This window comes from Glandiceps talaboti, chromosome 8, assembly GCF_964340395.1.
Source record: "Glandiceps talaboti chromosome 8, keGlaTala1.1, whole genome shotgun sequence".
In the NCBI taxonomy this organism is placed as follows: domain Eukaryota; kingdom Metazoa; phylum Hemichordata; class Enteropneusta; family Spengelidae; genus Glandiceps; species Glandiceps talaboti.
The window spans coordinates 15,664,830-15,688,455 of NC_135556.1; the positions used below are offsets into that span (position 1 = coordinate 15,664,830).

A 23,626-nucleotide genomic window follows, 5' to 3' on the forward strand; every position below is an offset into this window, starting at 1 on the left:
TTACTTCTAAGACTTTTCAATTTTCATTTATGAAGGGTAAATTATTTTTTAGATATTTTAGTCTGTAACGAGGGCGTTACAAATTTTGGAAAGAGGGGAAAGTGTCACAGATGACATATTTATATTTTCAGTAAACTGAATATTTTAACAACATCGCATGGCCTAGTTTGACTGAAAGGTCAATAGACTGTCTCAAGGATATTGGATTTAGACCACACAGGATTCCAAGCATACTCGAATACATGAGACGACAGTCTGCATTTCATAAATATCTAGGATTCATAGTGATCATTCATCAATGTTTTAAAATTACTTTTAGGGTATTATAACGCCCATGAAAACTCTATATGGAGTGCATTAATTATTTGGCCATTGGCCATGCGTTATGTATATTTAGACTTTAAGGACGTCACAATAAAGCACACTGAGACAGGCACTTCAGGTCAGATTTGGCAAGAGGACTTGGCTTCGCGGAAAGTCAATGAACGAGGCACTATGCTGGGTGTTTGCCTTCGTCTCGAGTGTAGATTTATACACAAACTGTGTAGTCTGAGCTAATTCCCTTTAAAGTTCAAGTGTGATCCTGGTACGTACATACAGAAGTTGAGTCAGATATGAGATATGAGAGTGATTCGGGCGTTATTACTTGGTCTATCAGCTGTGTGCGAAGATCAGTAGTAATAATACCACATTCACCTGAGCTGTTCGTGATAACCGAATGGGGTTTTACACGGTATCAAGCAGAATCAAAAGCATGAACAACTTTTGAATTCGAAGAGTGATGATCAAGAGCTTATAAAGCAAAATCACATTCGTTCAGTACAATACCACACCTTTCGATGTTTGTTTCATTGTTTGTACCTTCGGGTCTTCTGTTAGCATATCAATAGTCGGTATATGCGAAACATGCCAAAATTCACTGTTAAATTGGACAGATGTAAATAGTAATGCGCAGCCGTAGGAGAAATGACAAGGACATGGTTAATGAATTTCACTTCATATTTACATAAATATTGTAACGCGTACGATAGCACAATAATTTATATATCCATAAACATACTTAGTGTTTGTAACTTCACCGATGTTGGGATTCGTCCAACGTCACGTGATCTCTAAATGAGTTAACCTACGTATGACGTAGATGATACCAACATTGTGTATGTCAAATACTGAGAGTGTATACACATAGTTGGCAGATATGCAGTGGCTGGCATAACAATTGGTCGTGTCCAATTCTGCTCCCCGAACTACTACTAACAGTCGAGTTTGCTTTTCACAGTCTTAAAGGCGCTTGAACTTCAGACGAAATAAGTGCAGACAAAAGAAGCGAGAAGTATCAGCAACGTCGATATTGACAATGGCATTCTTCGAGCAATACAGCAACACAAATTTCACACAACCGCCGGAGTATTGGGCTGATTTAAGAGCTGAAATTATCGCGTATATGCTTAACCGATCAGCTACGGAAGGAAGATACTGGGACCGCAAAGAGATAGCCGTCAATCGCACCGGGGATAGCGAAGAAATAAATTACCAATATATTGGCCTTCCAGACAGCTGGGTAACAGCTTTAATATGTGCTTTCAGTTTCAACATAGCGCTTTCAATAATTGGCAATGTCATAGTTCTTGTCGTGCTTACGTGTGGTCGAACAAAGTCGGATTTGAATCTTTTCCTGGTGAACCTGTCCCTTGCTGATTTGACCATGGCTATTTTCTGTATGCCATTTACCTTCACCACTATAATGTATGGACATTGGATTTTCCGACCTGAAATGTGTCCGACCGTGGTATTTCTGCAACAGGTAAATACTATAAAATTTCTTGTAAACGGTTACTCTTCATCAGAAATGTTCTACATATTTCGGCCAAATATGTCTGTGTTTTTGTGTGTAAAAGCAGACTTAGCGTTGTTGAATTTCAGAATTAATGCACGACAGTTTATGTTCCTGCCCAATATAAACATTGCTTTTAGTAACTATAGAAAAAAAATATAAACGAGTTGCTTGCACACCAAACAACATAGGTATAATTTCAGTGCGAAAATACTTAAACTTAGTATAAATGTAGTGGCAACTGCAAACATTAAAGCTAACACCGCAAAAGTAGCATCTGTAACGTTATTTGCCAAGGTGAAAAGACAATGCATGCATGTTATCCAATATGTCACAACGGTGTCTTTGCAATGATGCCAAAGCTCTAAAGGGGTTGTTGATTTTAAACAAGAATATCGTACTCCGTACTAAAGAACTAACATCTGCTGTTTTAACCATTCTGTTACATGTAAAAGTGCCTGATATTTCACATTTACCTTTCTCAGTAGTAGATTGCAATTTACGTCTACAGTTCAATACATTATTGCTCTTTCATAAGGAGGAGGTAAATATTCCTTTGAGTTACACGTGCAATGTCGTTACCAAAAACGCAAGCTGTAAAAACAAAATATATCCCCCACCCCAGGGCGAAAAGAACATCCAAAATTTCATTTGTGGGTTTGGACACAGACGAATACGTATGTATATGGTTGTCAATGATATTCATTGAAGACATACGCCATCGCATCACCTTTCGTGAAACGTTCTACTATGTCAACTCACAAATCATGATGTTACAACGTGTTAACTCGGCGACTTCTATATTCGATGTCTTGATGGAAATATAATACTTTGATCGAAGAGCCAAGTATTGAAGTCCTATCAGATATGTTACTCGGTGAATGCAAATAATGTCCAGTCAAATGGATGAAAATCATTGCATAGACTTTAAAAGAGATCCACTCGCACCAGACGTCTCCCATCTGTGCAATCGATAGGCAAATGAATTACTCGTTGAAGCGCTTCTTCATTGGTGTCGGTTTGGTTTCAATTTAACTGTTGTGAGACCGCTGGAGTTGTAACAACGTCAGTGACTGATTTTACTATTCGTTTCTGTGTTTCCAAAGAATTCGTGATATGTTGATAATATGCCAATCATTTAACGTAATGGGCTGTTAAATGACAGCGTTTAAAGACATTAAAAAAACTCTAGCTAAAGTTTGAGTTCTCCTTAGTATTGTCACTGACTTGACATTTTCAGATTCTGTATACAAATAATATGACTAAAATGCACGAGTAGTAATAAATGAATTTATCAATCGATATATCGATCTATCAATCGATGTGCATTGTTTCAGATATTTTCAAAGTATTTTCGACAAATTTCTATGATTTTGCCCAATCATAGCAATAATTTGTATTTTAAAACATTCACAACATATTGTCTTCTTTAGGAATAGATTCTGAACCCTATGCTAATTTCCAACGTTCCATTTTTAAAATTAAAGAGAAAAATAATTGTTCGCATAAATGGATTCAAGTTGATACGTTTTTATCTTGACTTATCAACACAGTGATTGAAATGGTACGTATAGATACCGGCAGTAAACTAGCGTACGTATGTGCTTGACAGCCGGAACTATAAGTTTACAAGGCCCCGGCTTTTAATTTCCCCAGCGAATTTTCCCTTATCACATCGCATTTTCAACATCGTCTAAGTGGTGAGTGTAGAATTGGTCAAAGTTAGTCGGACTCTGCTTAGAATGGATAATATAATATATTTTGTACGATAAGGCTTGAAGTGCGCGGCATAAGTAAATGAAAGGCGGAAGTTTTTGAAGCTGTTCGGTGAATAAAAGCAAATACAATGTATATCATTGCCATTTGCCAATCTATCCTTGGACTTGGAATGTCAACGTCGGTTCAAACGTGACTATCAAACTTCTAAACCCTACTGTTCGACTGCCCATATCATTCTGTATCCGAGACTACCAACCACAACAAGTCTTACTTCTAGACTAGCTAGAATCCAGTCCATTGGTTTTTGTAATTATAAATATTTGTGTCTTACATAGAGATCCCGAAGGAATGCAACTGCTAGTGAAAACGTGCATATATATCGCGGTGTACATAACATAGATATAATGGTTAATGCAGCCAACATATTAACCACCAATTTGCACCAGACGTTGACTGTGGTTAATAGGTTTCATATGGGGACATTGGATGTTTGGGGATAACTTTTCATCTCCGATAGAAATATTAATATTGACAGATTGTGTACAACTTATCAATCCAATATTCATTACTTTTAAGAATGGCAAATATGTAAATAATTGAAGATAAAAAGGTCAATGATTTTTATCCATTACGAACTACGTTATGATAGATGATACATTGATTGTAATCAGTCATAATACCACTGTTATAATGGATATAGCTTAAAATAGAATAATTACTATAGTAACGATAGTATTCACATAAACACATACTTAAACCTCACCTAAACGAAATGCCCCAAGACATGAACGTTACTTTTACGCTTCTCTATCTTTTTTCCCTCGATCTAAGCCTGTATTTGGATACTCGCTCTGAAATAATCTGAGCAAGCAAACACAAACCTATAACCGTCGTTCTTGCTTAACTCTGAATCCGAAGTTTTAGATAATGTGATATGTAGGCGAATTTGGTAGAATCGTTGTGGATGTACATCCATTGTGCTATTAAACGGTTCAGTGTAAGTGTTATTTAATAGAAATGATAACGGATAATGTTGTCATGGCACGCGATCCCTTATTTATGACACTCCAACATTGCACTTAAAAATAAGCGTACATGTATACGCTTTACTTTCAAGATGGCAACATCTCTCATACTGAGATATATCAGCACAAAAACTTGAAACTTTCACTTCAAATCTAATGATTGAATCTCGTGTTGTAATTTGATCTTGTGTTCTATTGCCCAATGCGTTGTGGATAACATGTCTCGAGTTTTTATGGATTTAGTACTACAAGTCAGGGGCGCCGGAACTGCTCGACAGCCTGTAGCCATTTATCACCATTAGCTCTTTCAAATCTCTTCGACCTTCCAATTTGTATGGTATTCTGCCTATTTCAGAAAATATCTTGGTTTCAAGAGTTCAGTCATCAGTATTGCTTAAAGAGCGTGCCGCAAATGTCCAATAAGAAGTGATGATTTTCTCGTCGAGGATGTTGAAATAAATAATATATTTGATATCCGCGCATTTGTGAGACATGCTCTATTCAAGTGAAACATTAAACCATCTACAGTCATGAAGACAGATTATTACAAAACTCAAATACACAAATCCAAACTCAAAACCCACTAATAATTGATTCGAAAGAAATCAACTGGATTGGATTATATTCGAAAGAGACAGTGGATTATGATATTTATGTCTGTTCTTCCGTGTAACAAGATCCTTTCTGACCAATTAAGTAAAAGTAATTAAAAACTAGTAATACAGATTAAACCAGTAAATCATCCGCATTGATAAATGCTGGGGATTTGCAAAGATCTGTGTACTTTTAGATCAATAGATATATTGTCAATTTGATATCAGTATTGCACTAGATTTGGACTGAGTGTACCCCAGCTCGGTATAGTTATTCGTGACGATTTGCAGCCTTACAGTAAAGGAATTTGTAACATATAGAAATGCAAAATATTCCTCAGATGTTGGGGGCTGAAATAGCAATCGTCAAAATGTTTAGTCACTCAAAATTCTGAAGAGTCAAGGAAGCGTGTAAACAACTCTTCTCGATCAACTCTACACGTTCTTTTAGTCCAAAATGTAAGCTAAATAATGTCTCTCCAACAATATACTGTGGTAGATATTTATCAATAAGTTAGGAAAATAAAAAAGAAAGGAACATAAGAACAAACATTTGCAGTCATTATCAAGGTCTAAGAGGCATTTCTATCCTTACTACTATGTGATTTGAAAAATGAAAAAGTAATTAAAATTACCTCATAGAAATAAAATTAATATGCTAATTAGTATACTTAATATGTACGGATTTCATTGCTTTTAGCTATTGCCTTATAAAATATATGTTCCAAATTTTAGATCAATTAAGCAAAGTAGTTCTTGTAAATTTGATGACACAGCCAGAGACAGAAAGCCGGAAGGACTGACGGATGGACACACACACACACACACACACACACACACACACACACACACACACATGCATACATACATACATACATACATACATACGTACGTACGTACGTACGTACACAGACAGACAGACAGAACGACAAACAGACATAACTATGGAAGCTAAACTAAAAGATACCTTCAAAGGTTAAGAACCTACGCGAACCATTTATATGATGACATTTTTTTATAACGAGGGTCTACAAGATTTGAGCTTCAAGCTACCTTCATTATCCAGTATTAAAGAGCTGACTCTATTAAAAGCAAGGACATATCTTGTTTCACAAGAACCCCTTGCCACCAACAGGATTATATGTCTAATTGCACATATTAGCTAATTACGTTAAAAAGATGTGCATGACTTAAGATTAGTTTATATTAGTCAGACAGGCATTTCCTTGTTCAAATCGTAAAGCAATTTCGAATCAATAATTACTTTCAATGAGGAGGACTAGGTCTCTGAGACACTCGGGATTTGCCAAGCCAATTAGAGCAGGACGGATGCCGTACATCATAATAGTTTATTCCTAGCTGAGCACTTTTTTTTCAATATATCCTAGAGCCCCTAGAGCAGTGTTACCATTACTATGCTTCTTAATCATGTGTTAAGACAGAGGGCGCTGTAATATCACATTACATTTATCTTTATACATGCCATGAAGATACTGGCAGAATAACTTTGATTAAAACAAATAGTAAATTGGGATCAACAACCGTCGACTATTTAGCTATCCCCTGCAGTCGATGTTCTCGCTCCGGGTTCTCGCCCATGGCCACCGACGGTTACCAGTCATATTGAAATCAATTGGTAGAAAAGAAACCATATATAGATGGACAGAAGCCAACCAAACACCGCACAGATGGGTGCCCTTGTCCTTTGGCAGTTACAACATAAATTGAAAACATTATGCGTATGTTATAATGATGTTACAATTGGGAAATCACACAGCTCCAACTGAATTAAACCACCTTGAACATTTCAATGTGTATTTTATCCTTCAGTCTCTGTGTTCGGTCAATTACGTCACCGTTATAAATATAAATGGAAGGTGCAAAAAATAGTGAACACAAGCGTATCTAATATTTTCTCTACAAAAGAAAAGTATAACTAAGTATAGAGGTATAAGGTAAATAGGTTCTTCGTTTTTGACATACGAAATATGTTGAAACAGTTTTTTGACTAGCAGCCCTGTAAAATGAATTTAGACCATTGAACGACTAAGGCTAAGCCTTACAATGTCAAGTCAAGAAAAGAAATGATTTGTGAAGGAATGCAATCTCATATTTTCTCTTTGACAGTAATATGCATAAAGTTACAAAGTGAGTGGGTTCTTTTTTCTCTCAAAATGTTCTATATTTTTTAATGAATTTTGAATAAGAAAGAGAGCGATAATTAATTGAACCGCTCAAAATCTTTCAAATCCAAACAAAGAAATTATTAGATTGCTACATGAATTCAGAGATCGAGAAATTATATGGGTTCGGAGTTCCTACAGTCGAGCATTTATGTCAAATAAGCAGAACAGACTGACTTGATCCCCTAAGATACAAGATCAATGTATCACGAGAATGATACGTGATATAAACACATTAACCCTTCAAGTTTAGTTTCTACAGGAGACTGACTCTGCAAATATGACATCATTGCACTTGGCTATGTCCGGCGTTTTGTTTGCCAATAATTGGCTTGAGTAAAACGTTAACTTCGACTTCAGACATCCTTGTCGTCATTAGCAAAGACTTGTACCAAGGGAAATGAAACTGTATAAGTAGATAATAGGTATAGATAAATAGTTAATGACCATAGAATCCATCATACAGTAGCAAGAGGGTGACAAACAAATTACAATCTTGACGGAATTAGTATTATGTCACAGTAGTATGAAGCCATCGGAAGACAATGGTGTCTAGTCAACTGCACAAAATGTTAATCGAAAGGAAATTACATCTGAGCAATCTAACGGCAGTATTTGATGAAGGTTAATAAAATGACTCACAACTGTTCAGCAATTTTAGATTGAAGAGCACGACTGCTGTATATAACAGCAAAACAGTAGGCATTTAAATGTTTCCCTTCGATACTGAACGTTACATCCGCAATGTTCCACAGTATGTGAAGATCTCATCATTTATACCCATTCGCAAGCATGCGTGACACACATATGCGTGATCCCAATTTTAAACTGCTTGGGATTTGACTTTATGTATACTCCATATAAAATATAAATGTAACAATTACGTAAAAGCACGTTTTCGATCCTTTTTAGGGAATGATGCAAATAAAGACAAAAAGAAAAGTATTTTATTCATAGAACCTATCATAGGGAATTGAATGTTATACAGACCAGACTTAAACTCTATGAGAACAAAAACTTACTTTGTCCAGTAAGGATAAAGACTGATGACAAATCTGCACAGAATTTTGGTATTGTTTAAACCCAGCCTTTCAGTGATTTGTCAGACCATACTAATCGCTCACACTAATGCGAGACCTCAGACTATCTAGTAATCCTGATTAGACAGTTAATTAAAGTTGTTACCTTTGCTAACATAAGATTAGAGATGACGTTATTCTATCAGGAAAGTGTGATATGAATAAATAATTGAATTGAATTGAATTAAATTGAAATTTATTCCACCAGAAAAGAAATATATATACACGAACATTGAAAGCAACGGGCAGAACTGATTAAAAATCTGATGTTTCATTCTTGACGCAAACAGTGAACATGGAGTACTGCTGCAGTTATGGATGTAAAAGCAATGTAAAATAAGATTAGCCTTTCTTTGATCACTAAATACACAATGACGTCGTAATGAGACTATACTGTCAATTAGCCTCAAGTGATTAACGACACGTAACAGTAACGCAACATTTTCATCGATGAATATACATTTTTTTGACATATTTAATAACAAACGTACTCTGCGTGAAATGTACAGAGATTACAGTCACACTAATCGAGAGGGCATTCTTGTGTCAAATGATATAAAAGATCTCGCTGGGAACGATTTGCAAATAATTTGATGAGAGAGACAGAGTGAGGGCATTTGAAGAGATGTTGGTCGGGGATAATATATAGGCTTGTAGGCTTGTCATGCTGTTTAGCTTTTAAGATCATAAAGACGTTGTTCCATATAGACTTCTGCATATATATATATATATATATATATATATATATATATATATATATATATATATATATATATACACATATAAATAACATAGTATTAAGTAAGATACACAGGGGCCATTATAGTGCTTCACGCTGTGGCGATCATCAGACGACGAACACTGGAACACTATGTAACAGAATTGAACACTGTTTACTCCAGTATAGACATATTGCATATACTGAGTGTATACATATATATATATATATATATATATATATATATATATATATATATATATATATATATATATATATATATATATATAGACATACAGAACGCAAGCATGATGATGGGGAGTAAAGTTATGACATTTATATCCGGATATACTAACTATCATTTAATCTGAATGGTGAAATGTCAAACAGCATGACACGCTCATAACCTCGACTAGCAGTCGTTGGTTAAAACTAATCAAAAAATTTGAAATTAGAAAATTGATTGATTATTTAATTGATTAATGAATCAAATAATTAATTAAAATTAATCTGAACTTCCCACCGTGCATCTTATGCGACCGTTACGTTTTATAGCAAATTGTATGATCATTAGAGGAAGAGGTGTTGTGAGTTGATTGAAACTAGTTATTGCAAATTGTATCAAAAAGTACAACAGCTATTACAGACTACTCCATAAGTTATTGCAGATTAATCAGTACTATATTAGAAAGTACTAAAATTTAAACTCAAGTGTCCGTCCCATGACCCGTTATGAATGGCTGTTTAATAATTTGACATGACTAGAGTGTGCAGTGGAATGTATCCTGTAACAATGTTGTATGCTAATTTGTGTTTGGAACAACAGTTGTTGACTATGATACAATATAAACAAGGTATTGATACAGCTTCTTTGTTTAATTACATGCAGGTGTCCGTGTTCGTCAGTATCTACACCCTGACAGCCATAGGTATCGACCGCTACTATGCTGTAATCTATCCCCTGAGAGTGCGTGTTACAAAACACAGAAGCAAAATACTTCTTGGAGGGATATTCATTGTAGCGGGATCACTTGCTGTTGTTCAAACAGTATTTACTAAAACGCACCAGGTATTTCACGACGGGCGCATGGTAGACTACTGTTCCGAATGGTCTCCTCAAACCGAATTGTTTGAGGTTTACGAAGTGTTCATAGTGCTGACTACTTACTTTATCCCGATGGTTGTACTCGTGTTTACGTATACCAGGATAGGGGTCAAACTTTGGGGTAGAAGTATACCCGGTAACGCTGACAACAACAGGGACAAGTCGTATGCGGCATCAAAGAAGAAGGTAAGACGTCAATACGTAACCACAGGGAGCAGCGAGCATGCGGTCGATATTTTTCTATTTTTAATTTTTTTAAGGAATAAAACTGGGTTTGATGTTTACTAAATGAGAAAAGAATATAACCTATAGTCTTTTCATTCGGTTGAACACCCCCCTCTTTATCCTCTATCTAAATACACAAAATCCTAACCTTATAATTACCAAAGCAAGGCCTACCTTACACCTAATTAGTGTATGATGTAATGTATATTCAATGTGGTATTCTCATTTAATATAAGGGGTCCAGGTGTAATACATGGTAAGCTGAAACATCGCTAGCTCATTGCAGACAGAGAGAAAACGACATGTATATTAGCTCATTAAAAGTTTGGGTTAAGAACAACTTTCGCTACACTGTGTTAAATCTATCTAGTTAAGTATAATCTAATGCAGGGCATGACAACTTTCCGATAAGAAAATGAGCTCGTGATCCACTAACAAAGATATAAGCCACACCGGCTCATCAGTATGGATACTTAACGACGTAAAAACACTTGAGGACTATGTGAAGTGAATTTGACGTGAAGGCTGAATACAAAGACTCATTACGTTCTAATATTTAACGTTTAAGATAGGTTGCCGACTTTAATATAATCGTGTGTTGAATGATAACATATGTATGCCAAGGGTAATGGTCATGGCTTATCAACAGTACCTCAATAGGTCTATAGGCCCTAAGTGACTATTTGAGTACATCTCTGTAAGCATCGATAGTTCCCCATACTAGAGCTCACTTCATAAATACTTATGTCGTACACAAGAGTCATGCAAGTTGTTAATTTAATGCTAACATTTTCCTACTGGGGCTACGGTGTGATTGACCACAAGATAGAATGCTACTTGACTAGTTAACGCAAGCATACATTCTTTTTCCTTACTCTGAAGTCACTATCTTTACAGCCCAAAGAAAGAGCAATTCCTAATCAGCACAATTTGTAGAAATCGAAATTTTGAACACCCTGCGATATGATTGATATGTTTGTTCCTTTTGTAAAGATTATATTGAACTGTATTGTATTGAAATCCTGAAATTTTCTCTCTCTATATATATTGCTTTATGTATTCTCCAACCGCGTTATTCTCATGATGTTCTGAAAATGTTATCAGACTCTATCACGGACAGCGTGATACCAGACAACGATGTTTTCATGTCGCTAAATATGCCCCTAACTGTGTCACATTGAGTATTTCATCCAGAAAAATTCAATCACTTCACTTCCTTCTAAAGATTTCCCTACTGCGTTTGGTAAATTCAAGTGGTTACAAACATTTTATATGAGATTCCCGAAATGGTTTACACTCGTCACAATACCAGCAATGGTAAATTAATTCCAAATGTTGTACATCTGCAAAAGGAGAGTATTTATTTGGATGAAATGCCAGTCATGAATGTTTGTCGCAACTTTTCTATTTTACTATTGTATCTTCAATTCTCCAATCACACGTAATGTATTTCATTAGTACAAATAGTGTGCTGCCTTGTCAAGAACTCAATACATTCACGTCATCCAACGTGCGTGTGTGTATTGACATTATAAGAAAGGTCTCAATTTTATTTCACGTATTTGAATAGACCTTTAAAAGCAGTGGATCTCTCTGATGGTAACATTGTGTCGAACAGGAAAGATGTATCCATTCACTATGTCAATATTGGGATGTATGTGTTTGTGTTAATGTATACATGTGAGTGTTTTCGTGGCCATAAAATAGAATTTAATTAACATATAGGACCGGATATGGGTGTCTTTTGAAAATGCGTGATGTATGTAAATGCAGTTAATTTGGTACAAGTAGGAAATTCAATCTATCTCTAGTAGGATGATGTAGTCCCATGGTCAAGTAATTGAAAACCTCTTGCAAAACCTCCTTATTTCCATACTTTTGGTAACGACCTGGATAGTAAAAATGCCTTTATGTGATGGTTTTCAATAGGTAGCATATTTTGTCAACTTGAGAATAATAGATACCTTTTCTTTGCCGCGCGTGCTGCATCGTTGCCGAAAAGAGGTCTGTGGTTTTACCTCAATGGGTATTCCTACCCCTACCCCCCTCCATGGTCGTAGGCGTTCCACACCTTTATGTTCAATCTAATCCCATGAAACCTTAACAGAATAAGAATAATAAGATGTACGGTTTTATTTAAAAATATAACCAGTAAAATTAAATGGCAAAAACTGTATGCTAGAAATGAAATTATCTCGACAATAATCCCGCTTTGCCAGAAACAAGGAAGCTACTACACTATCCTACCACTTCCCGTTTCATGTTATAGTGTTCACTGGCCCTGTTTGATATAACCATACATTAAGCAATATGTAACTACACATCCTATACTTCAAGATAAGATTGCAATTTTTTGCTACATATTGTCTAAATCACAGTAACGTACTGCAACTAGAAAGAGACACGTGGGCGCCAATGTTTTGATGTGTACATGTTGATGTCTGCTAGGTGGTACGCTAGTTCATTTTCTTTTACTGAAAATGTACCTAAAATTCATATTCATTTAATCTTGCTATCTTAAAATGTAGCATGTGTAATTTCTCACTGGTTTCTGCGTGTTTGTATCAAAAGGATCCAGTGATATTACGCGGAATCTCTTGATGCTTTCAAGTGTCAACAGGCAACATATCTTGATGAAAAAAGCCATTTTGTATTTATTCAGTTGTTTGTTTGTTTGTTTGTTTGTTTATATATTTATTTAATAACCTATATTTACTTGTAAATTCAATACCATATATCAGTTGTGCACACACTAGCAAAATATTCAATATATAAAGAGCGACTAATTATTGAAGATATATTTTTAGATTTAGATTTTTAGATTTGTGTCACAGAAGTCAGGCAGACCGAACGCTTCATTTCATGAGGTACTTTCTGTGGGTGTGCCCAAAAGGTACCATTGACATAAGGATAGTGGGAAACGACACACGAGTAAACCTGTCAATGCTATATGGATATTGAATGCTCTATTCAATGCAAAAAATAGCATAAATATGATGCAAGAGGAGTTTATATATATATATATATATATATATATATATATATATATATATATATATATATATACATATAAATACATATACATACATATATATATATATATATATATATATATATATATATATATATATATACATATAAATACATATACATACATATATATATATATATATATATATATATATATATATATATATATATATATATACATACATGAATGAAGGAATTAAACATTTACAGTTTAAAAGCATATAAATTAGGTAATATTTCACATACATATAAATATATTTCGTATATATATATATGAAATATATGTGTATATATGTATATATATACATATATAATATATATATATATATGTGTGCGTGTGTGTGTGTGTGTGTGTGTGTGTGTGTGTGTGTGGATTGTAGTTTGCACTCCTCGCGAGATATAATACACATAGGGAGAGTACAGCATGCGCACAGTCGTTTTCCTTTGATATTGATAACACGTCTTAAATGTAGATTTGAGAGATAACTTAATGGTGACCTTGATGTGGCAGTCTTAACAACGGAAATCATAAACCCTGAAACAAAACGTCGTCTGGCTCAACAAAAATCTCGTTAACAAAGCTACATTCTATCGGGTGGCTAGACAAAAATCATACAACAGCGTTTCGTCAATTGTCTGGCGTGACAGACATCTTTACCGATATTGTTACACTTTCTATATGCGTGAGCTACCATTATCTTAGGAGATCAACGCCAAATTCATACCAGGCAGGGTGGTAAACTTAAGGTCTGGCGCGTTCTTTGATATTTTTGAGACAGTCAATTGACTAAAATGTATCAATTGTAGTTCAGTTCTTGTTCAGCCAGACGATAACATGTGGAACTATTAATTAGATTTTTGTCGAGCCAGACGAGAACATTTACAACATCAAAGAGATATTTTGCCTGGCCAGACAAAAACTGTGGCAATGTTAGTGAGATTTTTGTCGAATCAGGCGATGTTTTGTTTCAGGGTTTGTGATTTCCGTTGTATTTTAGCAATCCTTTAAGTGCTAAATGTCATCCAAATATAACACATCATTTCATCTTTAGAAACGCATCCATCGGCTTTCTTTAGAGTTTACAAATTAGATCTAATATCCGCAATTCAAAACAAAGTGACACCCACTGATGATATCACTGCTAGCGTCTGGCTCACTTATTACAGGAGATCAAGGGACACTTTGTTTGGCATCCGATGTCAGCGGATATCATTTGACATTTCGCTATGTGCGTCATCAGAATAGAAGTAGAGAAGCGATGCGATAGAGTTCTGTGCCTTTAAACCAATCTTTAGATAACTATAGCATTGATACTAATTCTATCTATTACAAAGTGATTTAATGCAAATTGCATCTTTGGGGTTATTACCTAATATGCAATTTATCACCATGGTTGTGGAAACGTTAATGGGACAACATTATATGCGTGTATGGGACCTTGTCAAAATGAATGAATGGAAATTTGATAATAAACGATATTGCATTAAAAATGAATTTACCTTTAAATTCTCATGTGTTGGAGACAGCTGCCTCATTTAGTACCACATCCTCACAGCATCTACGTACTCATAATTGTATGGGGGAATATACATGTGGGTGTAGATTTGCATATCCCTTTGCACCAGCGTGGTTGATGAGTTTTCGAAAAATATTAAATGCAATAACTAAATAGCGAAATAGATAAATACAATAACTATGACATGTTTGTTTAGATTACTGTTAATCATAAATGGTTATAATCCGATAAATGATACATGTCTTATTAAATAGTATTTAAAAATGCTTTCATAAATACCGATAAATGTATACGAAGCAGTCACAGTTTCATCCATAAACTTCAATTCTCTTGACACACACACGTTATCTTCAACATGTGTTTAGAAAAAAAATCGCAAGACTTTTGCGTTTAATAATCCTGACGTTTACAAGGTATACATGTGTAAATCTATACTTCACCATGATATGTAACTACTTCTTCAATTCTTACATCAGATACCGGCAAAGTTGTCTCATGGGGTAATATGAGTAAGGTTACTAACTAACATATTAATCCTATAATTTCCACTGACTTTTCAGTCAGTTCGGCTTATTAAGGACAGTACATTGTCGTCATGGAAGGATTAGCATTAACTATAATTGATATCGTGTTTCCACAGCACAGCTGGACGTTCACAATCTTTGTATGTACGTGGTAACTACCTGTATGGAGAAAGCATCTGTTTATAACCCTTACCCAGTATAAAATCGCTTTATTCTTTGATGTCACCGGCATTGCCATATAGATACTTGACGTACCGAATGTTTCATAAATTACAAGTACAATCAAGAAATCGAGAAATATCGCATTTCGTTTGATACTTTGAACGTTTTGATAGAGTTACAGTAGACCGAAGTCAAACGATGTTAAATGAATAAACTGTCCAATTAAACGCAAAGAGGGATCAAGAATGTTATAAATGTGCGTGTGTATGTGCGTATGAAGCCGTCGCTGTTAATCCGTGGCACTACGCGTCCATTTCCTTTTCATTCCGGGGAAATAATGAGTTTCTATCAATTTCTTTCCTGAGTTCTAAATAATATCATCGAAATACTACCATTTTCCTTTTCACCCTGTGTACAGTTGTTGAAATGCTGAAAAATTTCTTCTGATGAAAAAGTGGGTCCAGCAGTTAAAAAAATCTAAGACTTATGGCAGCTCTGGAAAGAAAGAAAGAAACAACGTCTCTTTTTCAAAAATATCTTTTTCACCTTTTCACCTTTTCATTTTTTGTAGTTTCCCTGAATATAAAGTAATCTCATCTAAATCTTTTCATATGTTATTTGACAACAACACAAGTTAATGATACGCATGATACATTTTGATCAAAGATGTGCAGCGGTTGCACTCGTCACATATAAATGATAATATATTTTTTAAATTTTTTTTAAATACAAATTTGAAATAAATTTTCAATTTCAAAGACATAACATGTTTATCTTTATCACAGGTAGTGAAGATGTTGATTGTCGTAGTTGTTATGTTTGCTGTCTGTTGGCTGCCTCTACATATTTTCAGTCTGGTGAGGACCTTCCGCCTTGATGTCTACGATGAAAAAGACCCAAACATGCAGGATAAAATCCGAAAGATAAATGCGTGTGTATTATGGTTGTCGATGTCCAATAGTTTTATGAACCCAATCATTTACAGCTTCTTGAATGATGGTTTTAGGGTAAGTATTGAAATCTGAACTTTGAAAATCCGTAGCTATTCGCGGCCATCAATAAAATCCTTTCAAAAGGTTTCCAGATATTTTGACAATAACTGTTAACTGTTTTGTTTTCCTTTACAAAGTGGTCTGTTGAACAATTTTTACGAACTCATCAACTTTTATCATTTTAGCCTCCATTGACATGACCAAATATTCATATGTATTGCACGAAAATACCATGCTGTACTGGTTTTGTTTGATCACACTTTGTATATTTATATCAGAAAGAATCAAGCACATGTCTTTTGCTTGACATCTTAAAAAGGAAAAGGGAAAATACGCAAATAAAGTGAAGCATGTTCTTGTGTCTCTTTGACAGTGGCAATCAAACGCACAAACCAGCAAAACATATGTGCAAGGGTATTCCATACATACATACATACATACATACATACATACATACATACATACATACATACATACATACATACGACACTTGCTGTTAGTGATCTACAGATTTATTTACATTTAACCAGTGAGAATGAAGCCTACTCTCACTCCACTACATCATCAACAAGCGAGGATAATTATAGCGCTAGTGACATTGTATTTGTAGACTGGTACGTCATTAACAAGATGGGATCATAAAATGTCTAGTGGCACAGGGCACAAGTTGATTCAAAACTAACTGTAGATACGAACATTCCAAGTATTATTAGTTTCTCTTAGATTGACAGTTACACTAGATTACATCAACTACGTGACATCGTAATGCTTTGGTGTTGTTTTTAGATACGGCGAAATAATTTCTTTTGGAACAAGTTTCACCTGTCAGCTTATGCTTTTCGTTTTAACTCTACTTCTCTTCATTTTCGAATAGTTGTTGTTTCATCAAAAAAAATCTCATTAAATGTGTCAAGACGTTCTAAGGTGTGATCGAATCACACGTTTTCAAGTCATGACTCAATATGTCCTGAAGACAAATCTTGTACTTCGTGCCCTCATACGCACATCGGTCTCTATCATATATATCTTACTGTGTTTTGCCAAGAGACGTATAATTAATCAAAGCGTAAGACAAGACTATTTGTATAAAATCAAACGTGCGCATTCTCTCGTTGTAACGTTAATGATTTTTAACCAGGAAAATGTTAGATACCCTATTCGGTTTGTATTAATGATTGTGGTGGGGGCTTATCATCTCCTTCATTTTGATGTGTTATGAAAGATCATAATCGTGCTGAAGGGTAGCATTGGAAGCTTGAAGGGATTATACAGGGATTCACAGACTCATAGGAAACATGAAGAAGCTAAGTTTGTGTCGATGGTGTAGTACAAACCTTTGACCTGGATATCCAACTAAGTTTACTAAGCATTTTGGGTGTCAGAAATATTGAGATCAAATATTCAGTCCTAGTAGAATTACAGAATAGATTGTTTCCCCTGTATACTTCGTGACGTGGTTTTACACGTCGACAACAACTGGCCATGGGACTGACTTGTCAAGTTTGATTACGCATTGTATCAGAACAACTGTCAAGAAACTTAAGGTGTTATGTGATATTTTCGAATATATCTCAGGATCAGTATTAATATTAAGAAAATTATCCACCTTTCCACAGTGTGAAAGTTATGAAGTTGTCACCTCTAGTGAAACTGAAATCTATATTTGAATGTCCCTGTAGAGAACAAATAGGTTTGTTATATATGAAGAAGCTCAGTTTGAACTTCTGTATCAAAACTGTGTCGATGGTGTAGTACAAACCTTTGGCCTGGATATCCAGCTAAGTTTACTAAGTACCTTGGGTGTCAGTGCTTGTTGGGAAATATTGAGGTCAAAATTCTATCTTAGTAGAATTACAGAATAGATTGTTTCCCGTATACTTCGTGACGTGGTTTTACACGTCGACAACAACTGGGACTGACATGCCAAGTTTGATTAGGCATTGTATGAAAACTGTCAAGAAAGGTGTTATGTGATATTATGCAATATGCATCCAATATTAATATTAAGAAAATTATTCACCTTTCCACAGTGTGAAAGTTATGAAGTTGTCACCTCTTGTGGAATAGAAATTTATATTTGAATGTCCCTGTAGAGAACGAATGGGTTTGCTATTTTTAAAATAATATGTTGACATGTTTTTTTTTAAACTAACAATATGATCGATATCGCTGAAATTATCTCACAGAACAATTTGTAGGAGCAGTTGATGCAAGTATGACAGTGTGAACAATAATCTTGATAAAGCTTAGATATATTAAGACATGTAAGATAATATAGACAATTCATGTAATTATAAATGGATATTGTCTTTTTTATTAGATATTAAAGAATGTCTATCCCAGATTACACAAACATACACATTGCGCAAGTCATAGCATAGGGAAAGGCGTTTAGTTGCCTGATTAATGTAGAAAGCGTTGTCCGACTAATGTGTTCAGGGCAACAAAGAAGTCTATTGAACAGTACAAGAAATATTGAAAAGCCTTGAATCCAAATTGGCTGACGAAGCAAAACAAAGCAAATGGAAGCGAGTAATTTGCCGAAAAGGAATGAGAATCCAGCGAAAATGTTCAATGAGCACATAGCCGTCCAGCAAGACCGGAAATAAAATTTTTTTTTTTTACATCTGCTGAAAAAGTCGAGTATTTTTTTTTTTACAGAAACACTAACTAATTATGAAAACTTGAAAGAGAATGAACAACGCACTGGTGACAATGCTAGACAGACGAATACTCGCATACTTTCACTAAAATACCACTAGGTTGCATAGAACACCCATGCAAAGATTGACTCCCATTGGCCAGTAGTGAGCAGCGCTCTTATCTAACATTTGACCATCCGGATAACTTACAATTCTCGATACGTCGATAAAAAATCAAAATCAATAAATCGATGTAAATAATAAATAAATCGATGTATATAAAAAATACATAAATAAATAAATAGTAGATAAAAAGTAATTGTATTTGCTATAAATACAGTCTGGATGAAATTTTATAAACAGAATGAGTTGTACTAAAAATGTTTATACTATATTTCCAGTAAGTCGATATCTACTGTTAGATGTTTGGATGTGAGTCGTTGAAAGTAAGATCTATTTTGCAAATATAGGATAGTTTGTATTAAAATGAATGTCATTTCTAAACATTTCACGAGGCCTGCAAGATGTTGAATTGATTCTGGACATCGTGGTTCAGAATGTTGTAAAATTGTCATCGACGTCATCAATTATTGTCTTCATACTTTACAAATATAGTAAAATTATTTGAGAAAGCATTTGAAACATAAATGTTAAGCCTTTTGCACTGGCTTATAAAAACTATCGTATAGTAGTATATAATCCTCTTTGACAGGATAGTAGCATGGGATAAAACGAAATTGGGACTGTGTAAGGTTCGCCACTTCAGACACAGTCTATCGTCAAGTTGCAAAAGTTTGCGTTTGCCCATTGGAGATGAAAAAAAAGATTGTTTAGTATGTATGCAAGGTTTACAGTGTATTTTACTGAGAGCAAAATAAACGATTTATTTGAAATCGTACAAATGAAAGAGCTAAATTGAGAACTACTACCTACTTTTACTTATTTTTTTCTTTTCACCGCTAATCGTTAATTTCACATGTAACCTTGAAAAAACACGAAAAGAAGACATTCTAAAATAGCTGGTATATACCGAATGTAATTCATTCCGTGTATCGTGACATTTTAACATCTCTTGCGGCGAATAGACAATATCAACTTTTTAATACACCGCAAGATATAAAGTTCAGTGACTGTGTGCATTTCATTAGACGTACTTGAAACCTCAGTGGTTAAAAATGATGCAATATGAATCATTGCAATCTCTCGACATATTGACCTAGGCAAAACATTACAATAGAATTTACTACACTTTCAGATGTATTTATACATTACGGGATTAGATAATAAAACTTGGAAGTCTACAATCTCGCAACACATCGACCATAAATAAAAATTAATACATGGATTGAAAGAGATTACTAAAATTTCGTATGTACTACATACAACCATGTAATAGGCTATAAAAATGTGAAATGTAAAATATATCAAAAATTGGCCGAGGAAACAAAATCGATGTAGTCTTGACCATTCACTGACCCTTACATTAATCACGTTGCTATACACGTCTTTGTGTTATGGAAAAGATGGATGGTAGGATCCGCAAGAATAATTGGAAACATTTTATTGGGCAGGAAACGTTACATGTATAAATGAGATATATACAAAGATATGAACACAAGTTCCAAGATTGAAGTATGATATATCCTCCACTGATGCTGCTGAACGTGAAACGTTGATCAATGTCTTCTTCAGTTGTGATTGCTTGATGTTTCAAAACAATTCCTAGAGTATGTTGATCTTACATAATGACACCATGATTTCAGCTAGAGGCCAGCGTTAAAATTCAGATTTATATTAATTATTATTATTCCTATTACAGAATAGTAATTGAATTCAGACACATAAAATTGATATACATTGTATCTGTTGTTAACCTCGTGAGTAAGTGATGTATTTTCTGTTCCTAGCTAATACAACTCAGTTACTCTATTCATTAAGATTCAATCTGATCATCAGTATTCATCGATCAACGATGAATGTAATTTGTCCTGTAGTTGTTACCTTTCCTCCGGCTTTTAAGTAGAAGTTATGACAGAGGGTAGAACTGATGGAATTCAGTAGCAGATGAAGTCGAACCGATTTAACGAAAAGAAACAACTCATACACTCATACATAGCATGTGTCCTTTAAACATTTTGTAGCTTATAATCTTAACGATTCATTTGCATACTTAACGATTCTTCGATAATTAGGAAATATCTTAAGTATGCAAGGTCAAATTATATAATTAATTTTCCAATTAAGTGGTACATCATGTATGATAGTTATAGCACAGAATGTTGCATACCAACAGTGTGTGTAGAAACTCTATGGTTTACCCTTACGGGAGGCATAACGTTTACATCTGGTTCATTATATTCCAGTCTGATTTGAAAGATATCTGCTTACGTGTGTGTTGCTGTAGAACAAGACGTCGCCGATCCTCTATTTCGTACTACAGAAGGAAGTCTAAATCTAGATCCATCTCAACTTCGTCGTTGTTCTCGGCGCCGTCTCAGTTAAGTAGATTTCTGACCTTCAAGACTCAACGACACACCAAAGAAACAGATGGTATAGAACCGAAGACCATCTTGTGTGAGTAATTCTTATCTCTTAAATACCTATTGGAACACACACACACACACACACACACACACACACACACACACACACACACACACACACACACACACGTTACACACACACACACACACAGTGTGCGTGCGTGTGGGCGTGCATGCGTATGTATGTATGTATGTATGTATGTATGTATGTATGTATGTATGTATGTATGTATGTATGTGTGTATGTGTGTGTATGTATGTATGTATGTATGTATGTATGTATGTATGTATGTATGTATGTATGTATGTATGTATGTGTCAGTGTCTGCTAATTCGCAGCTCCTTATTATATTTCCCCATAATTTATATGTAGTAAATATGCTTCCTATTTTACACAGAACCACCAGAGCTATCGCTGAAGAGGTTTTAGAGAAGGGCGTGACGTCGTATTTACCTTATTGTACCCCCAACAAATATTAAAGGTGAACGATATTGATTAGCTACAAAGCGGTACATCAAGACTAGGCAGACATAGACACGGGAAACCGTATATGACGTCGAAGACGTAGGATAAGTCTCGCACTGGTGTGAAAGGAAAGTTCAGAAGATTGTTAGACAGTCTACAACATTTTTTACAAGTCATCTATTTCACAGATAATGGTGGCTCATAAATGTTATCTTAAAATTAGGAAAGGTTACAACTTTTGATAATTACAGATATTTATTGTTGTGAAAGAGCGAATCGTCACTAACGTCCTTGTGCCAAATAAGACTCCCTAACCCAATGGATATTCTGCTATTCTTCCGCGAATCTTCTTAAAGCAATATATGTAGTAACTTGATTATTTAAAAAAAAATCATATGTATATTTGCGAATTGGATACATTTTAGAAACCATTCGCCAGATATTGTTAGAATGCCGCAATTGTGAGTCGTTACTAGCGATGTACAGTTTCTAAACAAGAGTGGCCATAGAGTTTCAATCAGGTGGTACGATGTAGGCTTAACAAAAAAGATTGTGTGGTTTCGATTACGCTCAATATTACAATATATGGGGTAGGTAGATTTTTTATTTTATCATATTTTTTTTCAGTGTAAGTCCAGATTGTTAATTGTTTTCCAAATGGTTGATGTGTTGTTTATTTCTTCCTATCAGATGTAACATTACAGGCTGGAAGAACAGTTTTAGTGTGTCTTTTTAAGTTGATGGCATTTTCCGCAACTCGTGAGAATGCACAATGTTTTTTTTTCGAATACGTAAAAAAAGTTTAGGGTCGGCAGTGAAAAGTTACACGGGGTCGGGTAACCGGAATCGAACAGTTATTTTTTGTTAGGCCTTACAAATCACCCAACGTTTCTTTGCTACGAATTACACAAACAAAACACAGGCATGCACACTGTTCGCCCGCACGCACAAGACCTGTACATTTTATCTCTCGACTAGTACATTCTATCTGACTGTGAACACAATTGTTGTGTTGTAGTCTTCCTTATTTCATCCAATAGGGATGTTGAGTTTTGTTCAGAATGAGATAAAATGTATCATTTATCTGTTTGTGTACTACCAGTGTCTGTATGTAATTTGCGAGAGACGTAAAATACGTCGTGCTGCCTAATGGAAATTCTATAGTCACTCTGGTTTGGTAGTAATACGATTTAAATTTAATGTGTTGATATTTAACATCATAATTAGGCGTTATCATTGTTATGTTTTAGATTTCAGAAAGTTATATAG

The 23,626-nt window shown here is 34.8% G+C and overlaps 1 protein-coding gene across 1 annotated transcript; it reads left to right on the forward strand.

Moving 5' to 3' along the window:
- Positions 1 to 1,205: 1,205 nt before the first annotated feature.
- Positions 1,206 to 22,393, forward strand: LOC144439046 (prolactin-releasing peptide receptor-like). Its single transcript, XM_078128293.1, has 5 exons — positions 1,206 to 1,804; positions 10,041 to 10,442; positions 16,500 to 16,721; positions 21,712 to 21,922; positions 22,290 to 22,393. Coding segments are annotated over exons 1-5 (1,284 nt in total). The 5' UTR covers positions 1,206 to 1,357; the 3' UTR covers positions 22,292 to 22,393.
- Positions 22,394 to 23,626: the final 1,233 nt, after the last annotated feature.